The sequence below is a fragment of the Chinchilla lanigera genome, unplaced genomic scaffold (genome assembly GCF_000276665.1).
Source record: "Chinchilla lanigera isolate Chin_1 unplaced genomic scaffold, ChiLan1.0 scaffold00179, whole genome shotgun sequence".
Classification (NCBI taxonomy): domain Eukaryota; kingdom Metazoa; phylum Chordata; class Mammalia; order Rodentia; family Chinchillidae; genus Chinchilla; species Chinchilla lanigera.
The window spans coordinates 182,567-202,566 of record NW_004955580.1 but is presented as its reverse complement, the minus strand read 5'-3'; the positions used below and the strand labels follow the sequence as shown (position 1 = coordinate 202,566).

General features: G+C 56.1%; 1 protein-coding gene across 1 annotated transcript; it reads right to left on the bottom strand.

Moving 5' to 3' along the window:
• Positions 1–5,237: 5,237 nt before the first annotated feature.
• Positions 5,238–17,317, bottom strand: Zfp92 (ZFP92 zinc finger protein). The gene is made up of 5 exons (XM_005414115.1): positions 17,071–17,317; positions 11,997–12,043; positions 11,582–11,708; positions 9,936–10,025; positions 5,238–9,735 (listed from the first exon to the last, which is right to left on the bottom strand). Exons 2-5 carry the CDS (start codon positions 12,027–12,029, stop codon positions 8,600–8,602), a joined length of 1,386 nt encoding a protein of 461 aa, XP_005414172.1. The 5' UTR covers positions 12,030–12,043; positions 17,071–17,317; the 3' UTR covers positions 5,238–8,599.
• Positions 17,318–20,000: the final 2,683 nt, after the last annotated feature.

The following is a 20,000-nucleotide window of genomic DNA, read 5'->3' as shown; positions in this document are numbered from 1 at the left end:
CATGAACTTCATCCTCTGAAACCATGAGCCGGATAAACCTCTCCTTGAAGTCATGGGTGCTGAGTACTGTGTCTCAGTGACAAGACAGCTGAAAGATTGCATTTCTTTAAGAGATGTGGACTTTTGTCTATAGTTCTAAAATCTACTTTGACAATTGTATAGCTATTCAGTTTCTTCATATATTTGCTTGCTTTTCAAAACCTATGATGTCTATCCAATTCTATGGTAATATAGGAAAGTATTCTGTATGATTACACTTTATCAGTCTTCACATTTAGTGGTTTTTGTTATACGCTTAGTTGCTGTATGTTTGTGCTTACTGCTTTATGACTTGTTTAATCAGGATTCTAGTGACATTTGTCTCTCAAGAGAATTTTTTCTTATCATACTGGGATTGAACCCATGGCATTCACACTGAGCTACGTCCTCACCCAGCACTATTTTATTTTTTATCTTTGAGACAGGGTCCTGCCAAGTTGCCCTACCTGGGCTTGAATTTCTTGTGATCTTCCTGCCCCAGCTTCCAAGGGTACCAGGAATACAGATGTACACCAGCATGCCTGGCTGAGTGCTTTTGTTTTTGTATTGGGAATTGACATATGGCATCACATGTGTTAGGCAAGTGCTCTACCACTCAGCTACATCCCTAACCCTTTTTATTTTGAAACAGTGCCTTGCTAAGTTGCCAGGATTGGCCTGGAAATTACCATCCTCCTGCCTCAGCATCCCAAGTAACTGGGATCCCAGGCAACATGCTCAGCTGTGGGAAGATTTTGAGGCACTAGCTCATGTGCTGTGGAGGCTGCAGGGAGTCTGTCAGGCCAGGGACCAAGGGAAGAATGGCAATCCAAGTCCAGAGGGTCCCTGGAACAGAACTTTTCAGTCTTTTCTTTGTAAGGCCTTTGTAAGGCCTGATTGGATGAGGCCTACCTTACTCTGAAGAAAAATCTACTTTACTGAGAAGCTACTGATGTGTTTATCTCCTGTAAAAATATGTTCACAGCCACTCTAGACAGCGTCTGACTGAAAACAGGTGCTTTCGCCTGCTTGAGTTGGTGCAGGTGATAGGGTCTGCAGTCCGCGCCGCCATCTGACCTTCTCCTCAGAGTGGGAGCGCTCATTAGTGTGGGGCAGGCCTCACGGTGCGCCCTGCCCGCTGTGCTGCCTCTGCCAGCCCCTGGTGCAGAGCGAACTGCACTTTTCGGGAACGTGCACAACCCTGCTTGGGGTTCGGGCGGTTGTTTGCATCTCAATTCTCACTGCCCTTCCTCTGCTGGGTGTGGTGTTGGGCTGGAAAACAGACCTTTCCCCACCTTCTGGCTGTCAGAGTGTGCAGGGAAGCTGATCACTCTGATCCCTTTAAGCTGTGCCTGCTTCTTTCTGGAATTTTTTTTTTTTTTGCGACAGAGTCTTGCTGTATAGTTTAGGCCGGCCTTGAACTCACAGAGATCCTCCTGTCTCCTCCTCCTGAGTGCTAGAATGAACCAAGCCTGGTTGGTTCCTTCTGTTTGGAAGCTTCCAAGATGTCCATTTGTGTCTGAGGAGCTCAGGAATGTTTCCGAGGCAAAGCCTGGCTTGGCAATGATCTCACTGGGAGCGTGTGGCCGTTTGTCCTCTGACCCTGATCCTTGTGTCTGTCCACCTGCTGGCCTCTCCCACTGGCCTGTCTTGGCTCCCAGCTGCCCGCAGGGCACAGCTCTGGCCCATGAGATTCTGTAGCAGCCGTGCCCCCTTCGGTGGGGTGAGGTGTGACAGCTGTCACAGTGCCCCTCGCACCCCAGTCTCCGTCAGTGGCCTTGAGGGCTGTGCCTGCCCAAGGGCCAGTGAGGCTGGCTGTGCCCTTCCTGGATGCCTCCATGGCCCCAGGTAAGCCAGGGTGCTGGTCTCCAAGGCCCGGGCTCCTCCCCATAGGCATGGAAAAGAACAACGGTGAACCAAACTGGGACCACGGAGGGCAGCCCAGTCAAGCGGCAAGGTCGCCACGGCTGGGGTGGATCCACCTGCAGCTGAGCTGCCAGCATCTCAGCAAGATGGCCCTGCTGGTCTCAGTGTGCCTGGGCAGGGTGCCTGGAGCCGGGCAGGGCCTCTCCCTCCTGTCTGTGTTTCAAGGCGATGCCTGGGCACATGGGGAAAACGTCCCGCAGGGCGGGGCCGTGGGAGCTCCTGGCAGGGATGTGCAAAGGCTCATGGCGCCAGGCTCTCTGGGAGATAGCTGGAGGCTGGGTACTGGGCGCTGGGGACCTGGTGAGCTCAGGCTGAGGCTTTGAGATGGCCACCCGGGCCTACTTGTCACCCCGCTGGGCACACGTGGGCCCTGAGCTGCCTGGGCTCACACTAGGGCGGCTGTCTGCTGCACGAGGCGTGATCTGTCCCCTGAACTCCTGGCCGCCGGCATGGAGTCCAGCGTGTCCTCTCCCCAGGATGCTGTGCCCTGCCTGCCATGACCGTGAGCCTGGGTGCCTCCGGGGCTCCCGGCAAGTGTGCTTAGCAGCCTTGCTTGGTGTTTCTGCCGCCCTGGCCTTGCTGGGCACGGTGGCACACGCTTGTCACCCCAGCACTTAGGAGGCTGAGACACGAGGGTTGTGATGTCTTCGAGGCCAGCCTGGGCTATACAGAGAGAGCCTGTCTCAAAGAACAGCAACAACAAAAAGGGCCTCTGTCACCTGAAGCGGCAAGGGGACAGTAACCCTGTGGGCTGGTTTTTGTTTTGTTTTTTTTTGGTACCGGCAATCAAACTCAGGACCTTGCCCCTCCCAGGCAGGCGCTGTGCCACTGAGCTATCTCCCCGGCCCTTCTGTGATGAGCACACAGGAAGTGCACTTGGGGTGCAGGGGTGGTGGGTTGCTCGAGGCCCAGCCTCAGCCCCAGTGAGGAAGAGCACGTGGGCACCCCAGAGGCCAGCCATGCACATGGTGGCAGTGACTGTGGTGGCAGGGAAGGACAGGCACAGGCCTCCGGTGGAGGGAGGATAGCTGGGAGTTTGGAAGTGGGGGCAGGCTGCTCACCAGGGGCAAAGCTCAGTCGCTTCTGGCTGTGCTGTCCCTGAACCTGGCAGTGTTGCTACCATCGCCGGGAACACTGCAAACCTTGTTCATGAGACACCAGCACCAGGGCCGGGAGGGAGTTGGTAGTTGGGAGGGGGCCTCATCTAGGGGTGGGTGATGGGCATGGACTCTGTAGTGAGAGCTGGGGCCCAGGCCCGGCTTCTGTCCCTCAACTCTGACCAACAGAAGTTACCTCACAAGTTGGCCTCAGTTTCCTCCTCCACGAAATGGCAACAATACAGTTGCTGGGAGGGTGGGTCATGCCCAGAGCCCAGCACATGGTGAAGTGTGGTGATCATCAGTTAAGGCTATAGCTATCTTCCTTTGGAGCCCTTGTACTAGACACAAGGCAGATACTTCTCTTGCCACTGCCTCTCAGCCCTAGAGGGCTGCCTGGATCCTGCCATTTTCATCCTTCCTCACTGCCCCTGCCTCATTGGGCTCCAGCTACACAGGCCTCCAACACACCAAGTGTGTACCCGCCTGTAGTGGACTGGAGATGGGATGGAAATAAAGATAGGCAGAAAGGAGACAAGGAATAAAATTGTAATTTAAAGATTGTACTTAATGAAAAACACTGCAGCTTCAGGACACCATCAAAGTTACTCAAAGTGAGAATTATTTTTCCTTCTCGGGATCCTTACTCCTACATTCGTAAGTTAAACAAACAAACAAACAAACAAAAAATACAGAACCAGGTGTGGTGGTGCATGCCTGTAAACTCAGCACTCAGGGAGGCTGAGGCAGGAGGATTGCAAGTTTGAGCCTACCTTAGGCAACTTAGCCAGACCCTGTCTCAAAATTAGAAAAAAACCAGAGTAAAATAAGGCTGAGGATGTAGCCCAGTGGAAAAGTCCTGGGTCCAATACTCTGTACCACAAAATACAAAGAAACAAATCCCCTAAAACCAAAACAAACCCTCTCAAAACCCCAGTACAAATGGCAGAGCTGATCCATGGGGGTGAGTTGAAGTCCGGTCTCCTCTTTGCAGGCCTCCTCAGAGCCTGTCTGGTGACAGCTGAACAGAAGCGCCCCCCGCATCTGTGTCCGAATCTCTTGGCCCTGCGACTGCGACCTCACACAGAAAAAGGCCTGAGATGAGGCCAGCCTGGGTTACCTGGGTGAGTCCTATATCCAAAGACAAACATCTTTGAAAGAGACATGGCAACAAGCCAAGGATCGCCCTGGCCACCAGACGCTGGACGGGGCAAAGAAGGAATCTCACCTGGAGACTTTGGAAGGTGTGCAGCTGCCCACACCTGCAGCTTGGACTTCTGGACTCTAGAACAACGAGAGACTAAGTTTCTGTTGTTTTGAGCACCTCGTTCTGGCTCGGGTAGTTTGTGATGCTACCCCAGTGCCTTTGCACTGACTAAGCCTGTGGTGTGGACTGCTCTTCCCCACAAAAGGGAAGCTGTGGGAGCCCCTCCATTCCTATATGCTGCTTCCCCAAGAGCTTTTCTTTCCCAGCATGCAGCGTTCCAGCCACTTGCCCTCTGCCTCCTTTGGGCATAGTTAGGACACCAGGAGAGCTGACCAGGTGATGGCAAGTTTGGCTCAGGCAGCTGGAGGGGCAAAAATACACGTGCTGGAGCCCAACCTGGGCATGCATTTGCTGTCGCGTCCCAGTGGGGAGGCCCTGGACAATTCCTGTCCATTGCTAAGCCTATTTTCTCATCCATAAATAAGGGTGAGTGGCAGGAGCTTGTGTGTGAAGTGCTCCTCCAAAGGGAACACACAGGGATAGGCCTGAGGGGTGCAACTAGGTACCTGTAGGACCACTTCGGTCCAGTGACCTAGGGTGGACCCTTCCCACCTCTTCCAGCTTCTTGGAGCTCGGCACTAATCCTGTATCCCTCCAATTCCCATGTCTCAGCTCACACAGCTGTTTTCCTCTGTGTCTCTATGTCCTTACATGGCATTCTCCTCTTTTTTTTTTTTTTTTTTTTTGACAAAGTCTTGGTTTGTAGCCCAGGCTGGCTTTGAACTTGTGGTGATCCTCCTGACTCAGCCTCCCAAGTTCACAGCGAGCCTGGGCTACATAATGAGTTCAAGGTCAGCCTGAACTACACAGCAAGACCTTGTCAAGAAAAAAAGTGATAAACATAGTGTGCTACCTTTGGACCCAGAAATGCCCTGCCTAGCTCTGTACCCAAGAGAATTGAAAACGTACGGCCACACTGAAACTTGTACACAAATGTTCACAGCAGCTTTATTTGTCATAGCCCCACATGGAAACAACACAGATGCCCACCAACAGGTCTGCAGTGGTACTGTGGCTACTACTGCGAGGAAAGAGAGCGGTGCTGCTACACACGAACTCCGGGGTGAGCCTCAGAAGAACTCTACTGAGTGAAAGCAGCCACGCACGTACTGGGCGAGCCCGTTTACACAGAGCTCCGGAGATGCACGTTTACCCCTAGTGACAGAAAACAGAGCAGTGGTTGTGGGGCTGGGGACACAAGGCCACTGTGGGAGAAGGTGGATATATTTACTGTCGTGACAGTGGGGGTGGTTTGACAGGTGTACACGCTCATCCGAACTTGCCAAGTACAGTTTACACACATGCCAGCTGTCGAATTTCTATCGCATCTCCATAAATCTGTCAGAGAAAGGTAAAATCCATCAGGAGCTCCACATCTGCAGCGGCCTTCATTTCTGGTCAGGTGGGAAAGAAGGACCAAGGCGAGCTTTCCTGAACACCAAGGGGGCTCTGAGACCATTGCGAATGTCCAAGGCCTTACACTTGAAGGTGTCCCAGTGAGGATGCACGCAGCGGTCCAGGAACCCTGGAGGCCCCTGCTTTGTGCAGTCGCAGGTGCGCTGGAAAGCAGGTGGGAGCCCCGAGCTCCCTCTCACGCCGTGTCGCCATGGGCCACAGGCTGATGCTCACAGACATCAGCTCTCTGTGTATACTGGTGCTCAACAATTCAAATGCAATCATCTACAACAGCCTCCTTCCCCAATCATAGGCCGACTGTTTCATGTTTCGAAAAACCGTTCCTCATCTGGAATCAACTAGAATCCAGAGTCTGTGTGTGGGACTCCAAGCCCTCCACACTCTGCTTCTTATTGATCTTTTAACCCAGAACTGCTTCCCCAGCACAGCTCACATTCTCCCTTCCCCCGCCCCCAGCCCGGCCCAAGCATTTCTCCGCAAACCCCACCGCTGGTTTAAGTCTAAGTTTTGTCCCTGAAAAGAAAAGGCAAACAGGCAATTGTCCTTCCCAGGCGCTCCACCTCGGTCCATGCAAAATCCGCGCTGTCCTCACTGCATGGAAAATGCAGCTCCTGATGCCCTTTTGACCAACAGCGAAATGACGGGCGCTGAATTACACTGAGAACTGACAAACAAAAAAGATTTGCTGTTGCTACTCCTGGTGTCATTTTCCAGGCAAACACTGTGGACACTGGAGCTTTTCAGGGCACTCTGATGACGTCAGAGTGCAGGGCCCACACTCCCCTGGCAACTGCCTTATGCCGAATGTGCCTGCACACGGTCCTTCCTGTGGTGAGGACACGTGGGTACAGGACCAGGCAAATAAAGGTGCCTGGGTTAAAGCTACAGTTAGCATCTACCCTGGCACCAAGGGAATGTTACACGCTCCGGAAAGCTGCAGACTGCCTGGCTCAGAGGAGCTGAGTCATTCACTTCCCTGCAACAGGAGGGACCTCAGAGTAGCTGGCACGGAGGCCATAACAGCCTCCTGCTGCTCGCACCTGCCCTGCATGGGGCACGCCTCCTGCATCTGTGGCAGCCCTAGCAGTGATCGTACGGGCCTCAGAAAAACCCAAACTTCCCAATGATCTCACCAGGGACCCCAAAGACACCATCCTAATGTTTCTTTTTCAACACGAAAAGCCCAACTTGCAGATACTTCACACTGCCTCCAGGTACCGCCGGAGCTGCCTCCAGCAGAGGCGGCATCCAGAATGTTCACCGTGCAGCGCTCCCTTCGCGTGTACTTGTCAGCGCCGGCACCAGGCTCGGCACGGAGCACACAGGGGCGACACACGACACACAGCTGCAGAATACAGGGCAGGGTGACAGGCACAGAGGCAATCACAGGACATAGGCACAGGGATCACTAGAGGTGGCTGAGTCAAGAGCAAGTTACAAAAATGCTGGGAGGTTCAACAGGCTTTTATATCTGACATGTACATGCGTGTCTACGTATGTGTGTGCGCGTGCACACGCATGCAGGTGTGTATGAAATGTCTGGAGCTGTCCTGGGGACTGGAACTCCAAGCAGCATTCTCAGAAGGAAGCCTGGATTTCCAGTCTCCCCACGTTCTCCCGACAGGTGTCCCCAAGAGTGGTCTCGGTGACCCTGATCACCTGCTTGCCCTCCGGGTGGCACGGGAGATAAAGCCCTGCTCTCTCCTGGTTGTGGAGAGGGCTGGAAAGAGGTGGCCAGGACACTGGGTTAAAAGTACCTGGGGACAGAGCTCCCGGGCCTTTGGGGACAGTGCCTGCAGCTAGCCGTGAGCTCGTCCCAGGAGGACACCCCGGGCATTCAGTAAAGTGCCATTTGAAGGGCTAAAGGGAAGGAGGGATTGCATCGTGGCAGGGACAAGAAGGAACAGTTTCTCAGATGTGGGCCTAGGATGGCCGCCTTCTACTGCCTGAGTCTCTTCATTGGTTGGGATCCAGATTCCTATTTAAGGAGTCATTCCCTGACAATCTCAAATGGCAAAAAATCTCCATTTTCAAGTGCATATAAAGACATTCAAAGCAATGGCACCTCAAGGGTTCTAAGAAATGTCACACGGAAAGCAGCTACCGTGTCACTCACATTCGATTCAGGGCCACCTAAATGCAAATTCTAACATGGCTTGCTTGTCTCCTACTCGTCACAGCCACAAGGGGGAGCTGCGCGGAGGATAGGAGCAGGAAATTTTAAAGCTTTCCGCACTAGCGAGTGAGAGGGGGGCAGGGGGCTCCAGGTGCAGGAAGGACACTGAGCCAGAGGATGGCAAGAGCGCCCATGTTGCCATGTCTGGCCCAGATCCCACTGCCGTGAGGGACCGGGGGAAAGGGGGCGGCTGCTCTGTCCGTGGGCCTGGGCGCAGCTCCGACAATCCGCAGGGGGCGCCCCGGAAGGGCGCGAGTTTCAAACGGCCCCGCACCCTCCTGGATGCTTCCTGCACCGGACAGCAGGGCCCCGCGCCTTCGCAGGATTAAAGTGCTTTTAGTATCTTCTACCCGGAAACACCAACAGCTCTTAGGGGGAGGCAGAGGACCCCACCCCGCGAGAGAGGGCATGGGCCATCCCTCTGTCAACTCAAAGTAGCGTCCCTTCCCACAGCAGGCACGGACACGCCCGCGGCCGCCCCGCGCACAGCCTGCGCACACTCGGGCGCCCCGTGGTGGCCAGATGACAGTGCGGGTCGAGGAGCTGTCGCTGCGCCACAGTTACGTCTTGAAGGACTTGGGAAGGAGCGGAAGGGGTGCTCAGTCTCCAACCTGTACTGCCCTCAGGGGGACGCTGGGGCGCACAGCCTTCAGGAAGGGCTCCTTCTCCCCCTTGGACGCGCTGCCCTGTGTCTCGGCCTCAGGGCGAGGCTGGATCCTGCGGCTTTGCGGGGCCTGGGACACTGGCATGGGGGCCGCCGTCGCCCCCTCCAATGGGCTGAGCCTGGGCATGGCGGCCGAGGGACGACTTCCCGCTGTGGCTGCTCCGGTGGCTATCCAGCGGCGCCTTGCTCTCGGGGCTGTGCTCGCAGTGCTCGCACGCATGCTCTGTCGGGCCCCCGGGGCTTCCCCAGGCCTCTGCCGAGCTGCCCTCGCCGCCCTCCGGGGACCGCGCCCCACTGGGCTCCCACCGGCGCTCCAGCAGGAGCACGCAGCCTCGGCCGGGCCCCTTTTCGTGGCTGTGGCGCGGGGAGGGCTGGACGTCGCCGTGCACCGCCTGGTGCTTGAAGAGGTTGGCCCGGCGGCCGAAGGCCTTGCCGCACTCGCTGCACTCGTAGGGCTTCTCGCCGCTGTGTACTCGCAGGTGCTGGCTGAGGCCCGAGCGCCCGCGGAACGCCTTGCCGCACTCTTCGCACACAAAGGGCTTGTCGCCAGTGTGGACGCGCTGGTGGTGGATGAGCTGTGAGATGCCCGTGAAGGCCTTGGGGCACCTGTCGCACAGGTAGGGCTTTTGGCCGCTGTGCGTGCGCTCATGCTCGATGAGGTTGGAGCTGCGGCCGAAGGCCTTGCCGCAGTGGACGCACTCGTAGGGCTTCTCGCCGCTGTGAGTGCGCTCGTGCTCGAGCAGCGCGAAGCTGCGCCGGAACAGCTTCCCGCACTCGGCACAGGAGAAGGGCTTCTCGCCGCTGTGGATGATCTGGTGCTTGATGAGGTTGGAGCTGCGCGTGAAGGTCTTGCCGCACTCCTCGCACTCGTAGGGCTTCTCGCCGCTGTGGATGCGCTGATGCTCCAGCAGCGCAAAGCTGCGCCGGAACAGCTTCCCGCACTCCCGGCACGCGTAGGGCTTCTCGCCGCTGTGGATGATGCGGTGCTTGATGAGGTTGGAGCTGCGGCTGAAGGACTTCCCGCACTGCTGGCACAGGTACCGCTTCTCAGCGCCCTTGGGCCGCTGTGGCCTTGGAGCAGGACCGCGGCCCTGGGGACCTCTCTGCGCAGCTACAACATTAGCCTGCCGCCGGGCCCTCCTCGCGGCCCCTGGGCTCTGTATCCTGCCACCTACAAAGACAGAGAGGGCCAACCGGTGTCACGGCTTCCTGGGGCTCTCGTGCACATTTGGCCTTCTGCACCTTCACACTGGGCAGGAGCAAGGTGACCCCAAGCAGAAGAGAGAAAAGGTGGGGTCACCCGGAAAGGGCTTGGACCGGGCGGTGGGTCCCACCCACAGGCAGCCGGTGGGGGGGGGGCGGCTCACTCACCCGCCTTAGCCTTTGAGCGGAAGTCAGCCACCCAGGGTCCTTCCCCTCGCTCCAGCTGGGACACCAGGTGAGGCTTGGAGGAGGCGAGTCCTGTGCCGGAAATGAAGCAAGGCCAGAGTTACCGCCGTGCACACTGCAGTCTCGACAGCCTCAGGTAGCGGAGCAGGAAGGACCCTGAAAAAGTGCCCCTGGGCAGGTCCAGGGGAGGCCACCCCAGCCCACGCCCAGAGGCCACCTGGGGAAGAGAGGCACAGCCACTGGCCTGGGAAGGTCAACAAGGCTCAGGATGGAGCCGTTCTCCGCCATGGGCTTGGTCACAGAGGCGATAAGGAGAGCTGCTTCAGATGCGCAGCTCACTCCCAGGAAGCCTGAGCCTGGCATGGGCACCATGGCAGCCGCCCGCCGGGAAAGGCTGGTTTCTGAGCTCCAGCCTGTGATCCTCGGCTTTCCCTGTTAAGTGGCAGGACCGGCTCCCCTTCCAGGGTCCTGAGAATGGGAGGCTGGGCACGTGTTGGTGAGGGAAAGAAGAACTGTCTGCCCTTCCAGCATGTGAAATTCCGTGAGTGGACGCACAGAAAACTCGAGCAGTTTTTGTTCGGAGACAGGGTCTCGCTGTGTAGTTCACATTGGCTTTGAACTCACTATGTAGCCCAGGGTTGGCCTTAAACTCAGCGATCATCCTGCCTCATCCTCCTGAGTGCTGTGATGACAGGCGTGCACCACCACGCCCAGCTATAAAACCCCAGCGTTGTAAGAACAACCTAGGTCTGAAATAACGCATTTAACTATTCTAATATAGCTGGGCATGGTGGTGCATGCCTGTCATTCTCTGGCATGGGGAAGGCTGAGGCAGGAGGATTACTGTGAGTTTGAGGAGACCCTGTTGTGCGTTCTCTCTCTTGCTCTCTATCTATATATAATATATTCCATCAAAAATGTATACACACTTCAGGAAAAGAAAAACTTGTGTGTAAATATTTTAATACTAAATTTAAGGAGACATTATGATTATGAGATCAATGCAAATTACCTTTGGCATCTACAATGACAAGAGGTGCTCAAGGTCATGGCTGTTAGCTTCTAGGCATGTGTCAGTAAGATGAACTGCTGCTTGGGTAACCTTGTCAGTGAGATTGCTGCATGTGCGCATTTTTAGTTTCTTTTCTGAGGGCCGGCAGTGTAGTAGGTTTTCTGTGATATACGACATCCTCTAGGGTCCCCCATAGATAAAAGTATTAAAATATTTATACAAGTTTTTCTTTTCCTGAAGTGTGCATACATTTTTTGTCAGGCTCTGTGTGTATGTATGTGTCTATATCTACATCTATATTTATATATTATCTAGATATTTATCCCGCTATAATTGATACCTGTCTTTTCAGTAGAAAGATTTTTGGTCAATCCACAATTTCATATGCAAAACTAGTACAGGCCCACACATTCACCCCAAACATGTACAGATCCCACCCAATTGACATTGGCTGAAAATTCCTACTGACACGACGGTGGCCCCACAAGGGATAACCGGTCTGATGGAGAGATGCATTTATGCTTGGGCTCAGTGTAACCAGCAAACCAGGAAACTCAGAAATAAACGGAGCCCAGACTTAGCAGATGGGCCGAGTGCGTGTGCAGTGGTCACTTACCCAGCGATGCCAAGTTCCTGTAGTTCTCCAACATCACCTGTTTGTACAGGGCTTTTTGTTTGAGGTCCAGAAACTTCCATTCTGCCTTTGTGAAGTACACAGACACGTCCTCAAAGGATACCGGCACCTACAATAGGCCATCCTTTTTTTATTTTAATTTTTGTCTTTTGGAGACAGGGTCTCGCTATGCAGTTCAGGCTGGCCTTGAGCTCACTTTGTAGCCCAGGCTGGTCTCGAACTCGCAAGGATCCTCCTGCCTCAGCCTCCTGAGTGCTGGGATTACAGGCTTGTGCCACTATGTCCGGCTCAAACCCGAGGTCCCCAGGGGAACTTGTGGCCATGAGACACGGGGTCCCCCTCCCCCCAGGAGGACCACACAGTGGTGACTGGGAAGAAGGTCTGGTAGGCCACTCACCTTGGGCCTTGCCCACAGGAGGATGGCTGCCATCGCCTGCCGGCCCCCTGGGGAAGCAAGGAAGAGTCAGAAGCAGCCAGCGGGGCCGGCTTCGGCAAGTGCCGGTTCCCGGGGGCCCAGGCTCAGCGCCCCCATGTCCCTGGAGTCCTGGCCTCTGTGCAGAGGCAGCCTCGCCGAGGCCCCTGACCACCCCTCATCCCGCGTGCTTTGCTGGGCCTGCTGTGAGGAACAGAGCTCGCCCACCGGGGGGCTCAAACCCAGCCGGGCACCGGGAGTCTGAGCTCTGGGGCTCCTGCTCACCCCTCCCGGCTTCTCGGGGTCGCCAGCCGTCCTCCGTCCTCCAGTCGCTGCCTGTCTTCCCTCTGTGTGCCTGGCTCCAAACTTCCCTCGTCTCACAGGACACCAGTCCTGGTGAGGTCTGTACTTCAGTGTCTGCGAAGACCCTTTCACCTGCAGGGCCGGACTTGAGCGAAGCTGCGGGGCCCACAGCATAGCCCCTAGCATGGAGGGCTCCCAAGCCCCCTCTGTCTCGTGCAACCCGCCAGGATCCCACATCCACTTTTCCTGCCCTGGCCTGCCTGGCCCACCTTTCCAGGGAGCCTGTTTTGCTCGCCTTCCTTTTTTCCCATTCTTTCTTTTCTCAGCTCTCTTTCCATCTGCTCAGCATCCCTGACCCCAGCTTTCCAGCCTTTCCTCGAAGCTCCATGGCCAACCAACCCTTTCCCTTGGGTCTGAGCTCCTACGGAAGACTCCAGGCACACACGCACAGAAAAGCTGCTGGTGAGATGCCCAGGGAAGGAGGGACCTACAGGAGGGGCAGGGTGCTCTCTCAAGAGGGGACATTCTGGCTGAGGGGCAGGCCAAGGGCACATACCCTGGCCTTCAGGAAGGCTGAGCTTGAAGTTCATGATGCTAAAAATGAGAGGATAGGCCCAGAAGATGGGCCCAAGAGGGACAGCAGGGAGTTGGGCCCACACAAGGGGCAGAAAGAGTGTGGAATGGACAAAGTGGACAAAAGCCATGTTGGCCTCAGACTTCACCACGTCTCTCTTCAGTGCCAGAGACAGCACAACGAATGTTTCCTCCAAGAATGTCATTTCTGTCCAATGGGAGACCAACAACAGGGAAGCCTCAAATGTAGGAGCAGAGCGAGCAGGTGACAGCTGCTAGGGGGAGTGGCTCAAGGGTGCGCTGACTCTTGTTCTGATGGGAGACTATACCTTGTTTCTGCTAATGCCAAGGCTGCAGGAGAGAGTGAGGGGACAGGGCCCTGGGAGCATGGAGCAGCTGTCATATTCACCTGGCATTTAAAGTGCCCCAAACCCCTTATGGATTGTGGTGACCAAGAATGAAGTCATACTTCTGGGGGAGAAGTTTATATGAAGCAGAAAAATAGATCCCTGAGCTGTGGAATGGACCCTAGAGCCATCAGGTGAAAGGGAGGGAGAACAGGACATCACATGTCACGGTGTCATGCAGTGGTCCTTTGCTGGTCATGCATGAGGAACCCATCCTGACCATGGGGCAGAGGGTGGGACAGATGACAAGAGGGCAGCAACTATGTGGCTGGCAGGGTACTGCTAGTGCACACGCGCTGGGTGAAGGATGGTGCAGGCTCATGGAAGAAATTGTCCTCTTAAAATTCACACTGCAGCATGTGAGGTGGGAATGGCATGCAACTCCCTTGAGCTATTCCAGGAAAACCCAAACATTAACTCAGGAAGAATAGTCAACAAGTGGAAGTGACCTGGGTTTCTACCTGTCTGCACCCCTGGTGGTAGTTGCTATGATGTGGATCCCAAATGTTGCCCACCCGAACACCTGTGTTAAAGGTTCAGTCCCCAGGTGGTGGTACTGGATAGGTTTGTAGGTCCCTGAGGGTGGCCCTTTCTTTCTGCCATCCCTCTACTATGTCCCAACATGTGCCTGTGCTCTGGTATCCGGCCACAGGCCCAAAGTGCTAGGCTGAGGGACCATAGGCTGAGTGCTCCCAACCTCTCTTTGCGTGTTGCTTGTCTCAAGTATTTTGCTATAGTAACAGAAAGCTGATTAACAGTGCTCATAATGGAAAGAAAAAAGCTTTGGAAACTATTTGGGTAGTTCTTTGACAAGTTAAACACAGAATCCAACATGACCTAGCAATTCTACTCCTGGGTATACTCAGAAGAATTGAAAACAGGTGTTTGCCGCCCCACTCAGCATTGGTCACAATAGCCAAAAGGTGGAAACAGGCCAAATGTCCATCTCAGAAGAACAGAGGAGCCAAATGTGGTCTATGTATACAGTGGAATATTATTTGGCCATAAAAAGGAAGGCAATTGTGACACAGGCCCCGGTGTAGATGAACCCTAAGGAGATTTCACTCAAGTTAAAAAAGCCAGATACAGACACAAAAGGCCACGTCTTGTAGGATTCCATTTATACGATGGAACGTCATGTTTCACAAGAGCTATTTTGACCTAGTTTTCCAGTTGTGGCTGAAACCTCCCTTGTCCCTGTCCTTTGTAGGCAGTTTGCTGGCCCCCAATCCCCTACTTCCTGTGTCTGGGTCACAGTCCTGGGCCTACTAAACACACAGCCACTTGACTCCTCAGTGGGCCCCACACTTCAGGGCCAGCTCTAAGACGAGGGACAGCCCCTAAGCCCCAGGGCCCACAACATTGTTCACATTTGCTGCCCCACTCACTGGCTGTGCACAAATTGTCCTTCTAGCTGCTTCAGCTTGTTGTCACCCTGTCCCCAAGTACAACCCATTGCACGGCCTCATAGGGCAGTGTTACCCTTCAGAGCGGTAAGTAACAAAAGTTCTGCCTGTCAGGCATCTAAGCGTCACCGCACGGTGAGCGGTCATCCCAAAACCCTTTAAATCTTAGAAAATATATGCCATGTCCACAAGAGGTAAATCCATCATGTTCCAAAGCCCACCAGCAGGGGAGGGGATGGCAGACACCAGTGACTGCTGAGGGGGAGGAAATTTCTCAGCTGGACGAAACGTCTGGTCTCCCACCGAAGATGTGATCCCCAAACAGTTGGGCTGTGGCAGCCCCGTGGGGTGCCACTGCATTTGCAGACAGACATCGCGCTAGAGCTGGAGAGAGAAGATCCAGCCGTGGGGCAGTGGCCACACAGCAGGGTCTGTGCTGAGACCACTCCCGAAAGCCAGCCTTAATGGCAACTCCTGCTAGGACAGCCCCCAAGGCTGGCAGCCCCTGAGCACCCAGGAGTGCTCGAGGGAGAGAGGGAGAGTGGCTGCCTCCACCAAACAGACTGGACTGCCAAGACCTCTGGGCCTTTGTGGACAGCTAGAGCCCAGGCCCAGCTGAAGGGTGAGCAGGGCCCAAAGCTCAGGCTTACAGCAACCTACTGCTGGGCACCTGGTGGGGAGGATCCCTGAGACTGTGCCCCAGGAGAAGCCAGCAAGGCCCATTGGCCCGGGTACCCCTCAGCGTGGGCCCAGATCGCAGTGGGGCTGGGGTCTCCAGCAGTCTTGGTGGCAGCGTTGGGGAGGGGATGAGGCAGGGAAGGAGCACGCCCACGGAGGAGGGAAGGGAGAGCCGGCCGGCGCCTCAGTGCCATCTTGCTTGGGGACCACTAGGTGGGGCGCGTTCCCCAGGAAAAAAAAAACACAACCAAAAAAAAAACCAACCAGAAACCAAACCAAACAACGCCACAACAGCCTTCAGGATCCTGGCCCTGGGGATCAGGAATCAGGGCCCTTTCCGCGGACAAGGACAGACAGGCAGGGCCACTTCGGGTGGACCGTCCTCTGGGGTACAGCAGCTTGAGGCTCAGCTGCTCCTCCTGAGAAGAGGCCCTGTCACCTACCACCTCTTGGTGCATGGCCTGGGAGGGGTCCCCTGGGGGTCTCCTCAGCCCGCCTAGGACTGGCCAGGGCCCCTGGGAGCTCCCTGCAACTGCTGTCTCCAGGCTTTGGCCTGCAGGGACAGAGACTGACCTGGACATACACAGGGTCACACATGCTGTTTGCCGAGGGCTCCTTCTTCCCACAGGTGGGCCAGTCCTTTCTCGGATGCCCACGTCACTGGGAGGAAAGCCACAGACCCCTCCTGACCTCACCCAGACCTGCCCTGACCTCTGCTCCTGCAATTCTGGCCTCCAAGGAGCCAGGCCATTCCTGCCTCAGGGCCTTGGCTTGACTATTCGCTCTGCCTGGAATGCGCTTCCAAAACATTAGCACATGCTGTGCTCTTTTGCCAACCTGAAGTGTTTGCAGAAACAGAGCCTTTGAAATGAGATCTGTTCTAAGAGTACTACTTGACGTGCAGCTGGACCTCCTTTCCCTGCCTCTTCCCACCTTTTGACATACTGTCTAATTTCTAATATGAAACAGTTTATCCTGTGCTTGGCCACTAGAGCTAGAACCACAGAGCAAATTTTTGCTGCCTGTTCCCTGACAGGTCTTGGATGTCAGCAGCAACGCAGTGCTCAGCGGGCACTGGGAAGATACTGGGTGGACTGAACCAGAGGGAGCTACCCCTACGGGGAAGGCTTGTTCCCTCTCGTCCTTCTCCACCTTCCATCCCGCCCTTCGCCTTCTCTTCTCAGCCCTGGTTGAGCCTCACCTTCCCTGGGTGTGTGGTGGCATGTCCCGCATGCATCAGCGTGTCTCCAAGGGACACCACCCTAACCCTGATCATAGCTGCAGGGGCACGATGTGGGGGGACCACCAGGGCCTGCGCCTGTGATAGTCGGCTAGGTGACACTGGGCAACAGTGCCCTCGCCACACAATGCCAGCTTCCCGGCTCAGACGTGCAAAATCCCAACTTCCCTGGGGATCAGGATGGGCTGCTCCTGCCAGCCCCAGGACTAGCGGCTGAAAAGCAACGAGAGGAGAGCAGATGGGAAGCAGGGGCTGCGCGCACGCCCGGTGCTCAGCCCTGCGGGCCTCTTCCCAGGCGCCCCTAGAGCCAGCCCCGCTGCTCTCTGCGCCCGCCTCCCAGGGTGTCCTCAACTGTTGCCACTGTCGCTGCGCCGTGGATCTCCGGGCCACCTGTGCCCGCCCTCCTGCACCCCTGCCGAGAGCAGCTCCCTGCGTCCCACCGGCCAGCGTACCTTGGCTCCTTGCGCGCGAGACCAGTGCTGTCGGCCTCCCCTCTTGCCCCCGCCAGGCCCGAGGCTAAGGCCACCGCCTCCGAGAAGCCCTCCGGGGGCGGCGTCCCCAGGAGGCTGGCGGGGTGGGGGCTGCCAGCCAGCCCGGGCCTCCCGTCTGGCGCTGCTCCCGATGCGGTGCTGCGCAGCTGTCCGTCGATCCCGCGGGCAGCGCTGCGGAGCGGGACCGAGAGCGGGCGGGGCCGGGGCGGCTGCGGCGTGGGAACGGGGCGCTGGGGGGGGGCACGGAGCATGCGCGGCTCGGCCTGAGGGCGGCCCTGCCCGCGCCAGCCCCACTGGGGCTTCTGGCTTTGCTCTCCACGCACCCTGGGGCACTTCCGCTTCCCGTCTGCACTGCTCCAAGGACTCGGTCTTAGACTGGGGGTCTCAGTGGTCTCCCCGGTTCCAGTCCCTGCAGAGGACAGGGGAGGGGTCAGGGTTGGCTGAGCGCTTTCCTTGGGCCATGCCCCTGGGTATTACGTCCATCCTGGCTTCTGTCCAGGGGCCCATGGAGATCCTGTGGGGTGTTAGCATCAAGTGGCCCAGCCATGGTCACCCAGTAAAGCACCAGCTCGAATACATGGATGTGAAGCAGGACATGGGAGATGGATACAGCTGGAGGGGAGTGAGAGGGTCGGAAGTGCAGGAAGAAAAGACCTGGGTGCAAAGCCTGCGGGAGGGGGAAGCCAGCGCAGAGTGGGCTTTCTTGCCACTTTCTGCCAGACGGTGATATGAGGTGGAGCCAGGATGGAGTCTCAGGGCTGTGTTGACAAGGATGGGCTCCTTGAGGGAAAGGGAGGAGGAGGAAAAAACCTCTAAGAAGGGTGACAAGAAAAAACAGCCATCTTGCCTGTCCCCATTCTGCCCTTCCAGCCCTGGCTGCAGGATGGGGCGCCAGGTGGGCACTGAGCTGGACCTTCCCTTACAAAACTCCCCAGGTTCCCAGCTGGTGCTCATGGAGCCCTGGGCCTGGGCAGCACAGCCTGGCCCTCAGCACGGAGCCCTGGTGGCCTGGCCCTGCCTGGCCCAGCGTGGGGCAGGGGTGGGGAGCCCCTCAGCGGGCTTCTTTCTAGCCAGCTTCAGGGAACGTGGCTCTCAGCTTCGGCCCCTGCCCTGCAGCAGAGGCGGGGAGGCCCCCAGGGACCCCGAGCTCCAGGCCCTGGTGCCCGAGGGGCCCCCTCTGGGCAGGCTCGGTCCTGGGCTCCTCAGGTACAGTGGGGGTGAGGGGGCCCCTGAAAGGTGGTCCACATGCTCACACCCAGGCCCCTCATAGGACAGGGGCCCTTATGGGACAAGGGTCTCTGTAGACGGAGCCGAGTGAAGGGCGTGGAGAGGAGACGCCCGACCTTGTGCGGGTGGCCCTAACCCAAGGACTGGCGTCCCCTACGGATGGAAGAGAGCCGCGCAGGGGGAGAAGCCCGTGAAGGCGGGTCCCAGCCAAGGGAGCGGAGCCTCCGAAGCTGCTAGAAGAGGCGGGAGAGGTCCTGTGGAGGTGCCCGCACCTTGGTGTCGCACTCTGGCCTGCACGATGACAGGGACAGCAAAGCCCTGCTGTTAGAAGCACTGGGGCTGCTTGCTGCGCACGGAGCCTTGGCAGGGCGGTTGGAGGTGCCCGCACGGAGCTTGTGTCCAACACAGCTCTGGAAATGGGAGTGGGCCCATGTGTGCCACTCTCTGCGGCTTTGCTGTGGCCAGTCTGCAGCACTTATCGGCACCTGTCATAACTGAAGCCAAACCAAGGGGACGTGGACAAAGCCACAACTCTATGAGGTGAATAGGCCCATTCTAGAAACTGTTCAGTGCTTAAGCGGGGAGAATTTCAGACCTGCACCTACCTTTGGAGGAGTGACCCACTGTCACCTCCCGCTGTGACTCTGGTGTGGCCACCTTACCTTATCTCTCATCGTCCTCTCACCCTTACTTTGGTTGAGAGGCCTGGGACCTTCTTTCTTTCTCTGAGGGAGGTGGCCTCATCCCTATAGGCAGGGCAGGACAGACCATCTGCAAAAAAGGAAGGGGACCAAGAAATGGAGGGAGAGGAGGGGAAGGGGGACAGAAAAAGAACGAAGACATGCTGTGTATATGTACTGACTTCCCATGATGAATATAATCATGTACTGCAAACATGGACCAAAAAAATAAAGTTTAAAAAGATAAATGCCCCAACTTCAGTCTTCTGCATATAGATGTCAGTTTTCCCAGCACCACTTGTTAAAGAGGCAATCTTTCTTCCAGCACATGTTTTGATCCCCTTGTCAAAGATCAGATAGCTGAATGTGTCTGAGAATGTTTCTGAATCCTCTGTTCTGTTCTGCTGACCCACTTGTGCTAGGGTTTATATCTAGATGTCTTCCCAAAGCCTCATGCATTCGTGCATGGTGGGGCTTGGGGGAGGTCACTGGACCATGGGTGTGGTACTGGATTAGTCCATTGATAGGTTTATATCTGGGAGTGACATTGGGAGGTGAAGCCTGGGGGGAGATGGGTCATTGGGAGCGTCATCCGGAAGGGCCTACGTCCCTCCTCCCTTGAAGGCTGTTGTTTCCTGCTGGCCTTGCCCCTCTGTGATGGTGTCCTACCTTGCAACCAGCCGACTACAGACTGACACCTCCAGTATGAGTTAAACTAGACCTCTTCTTTAAATTGTGGGCATCGGGTCTTGTGTCTCAGTGATGAGAAAGTAACTTAGACAAGTCTATTTTTGTGCCAATACCATGCTGCTTTTATCGCTGTATAACTTGAAGTCCAGGAATGCAATGCCCCCTGCCTTGCCCTTGTTGCCCAGGAAGCCTTTTACTATTCTGGGTCTCTTCTGATTCCATATGAATTTTAGGATTGTTTTCTCTCATTGTTTGAGGAGTGCTGATGGTATATTTTTTTTTTTTTTTTTTTTT

Bases quoted from the DNA above. Each gene is read 5' to 3' on its own strand.
- Zfp92 (XM_005414115.1), bottom strand. From the start codon at position 12,029: ATGGCAGCCATCCTCCTGTGGGCAAGGCCCAAG. The intron at 11,709-11,996 runs GTGAGTGGCCTA...GGCCTATTGTAG, and splicing joins TCCTGTGGGCAAGGCCCAAG to GTGCCGGTATCCTTTGAGGA. The intron at 9,736-9,935 runs GTGAGTGAGCCG...CTGTCTTTGTAG, and splicing joins CCGCTCAAAGGCTAAGGCGG to GTGGCAGGATACAGAGCCCA.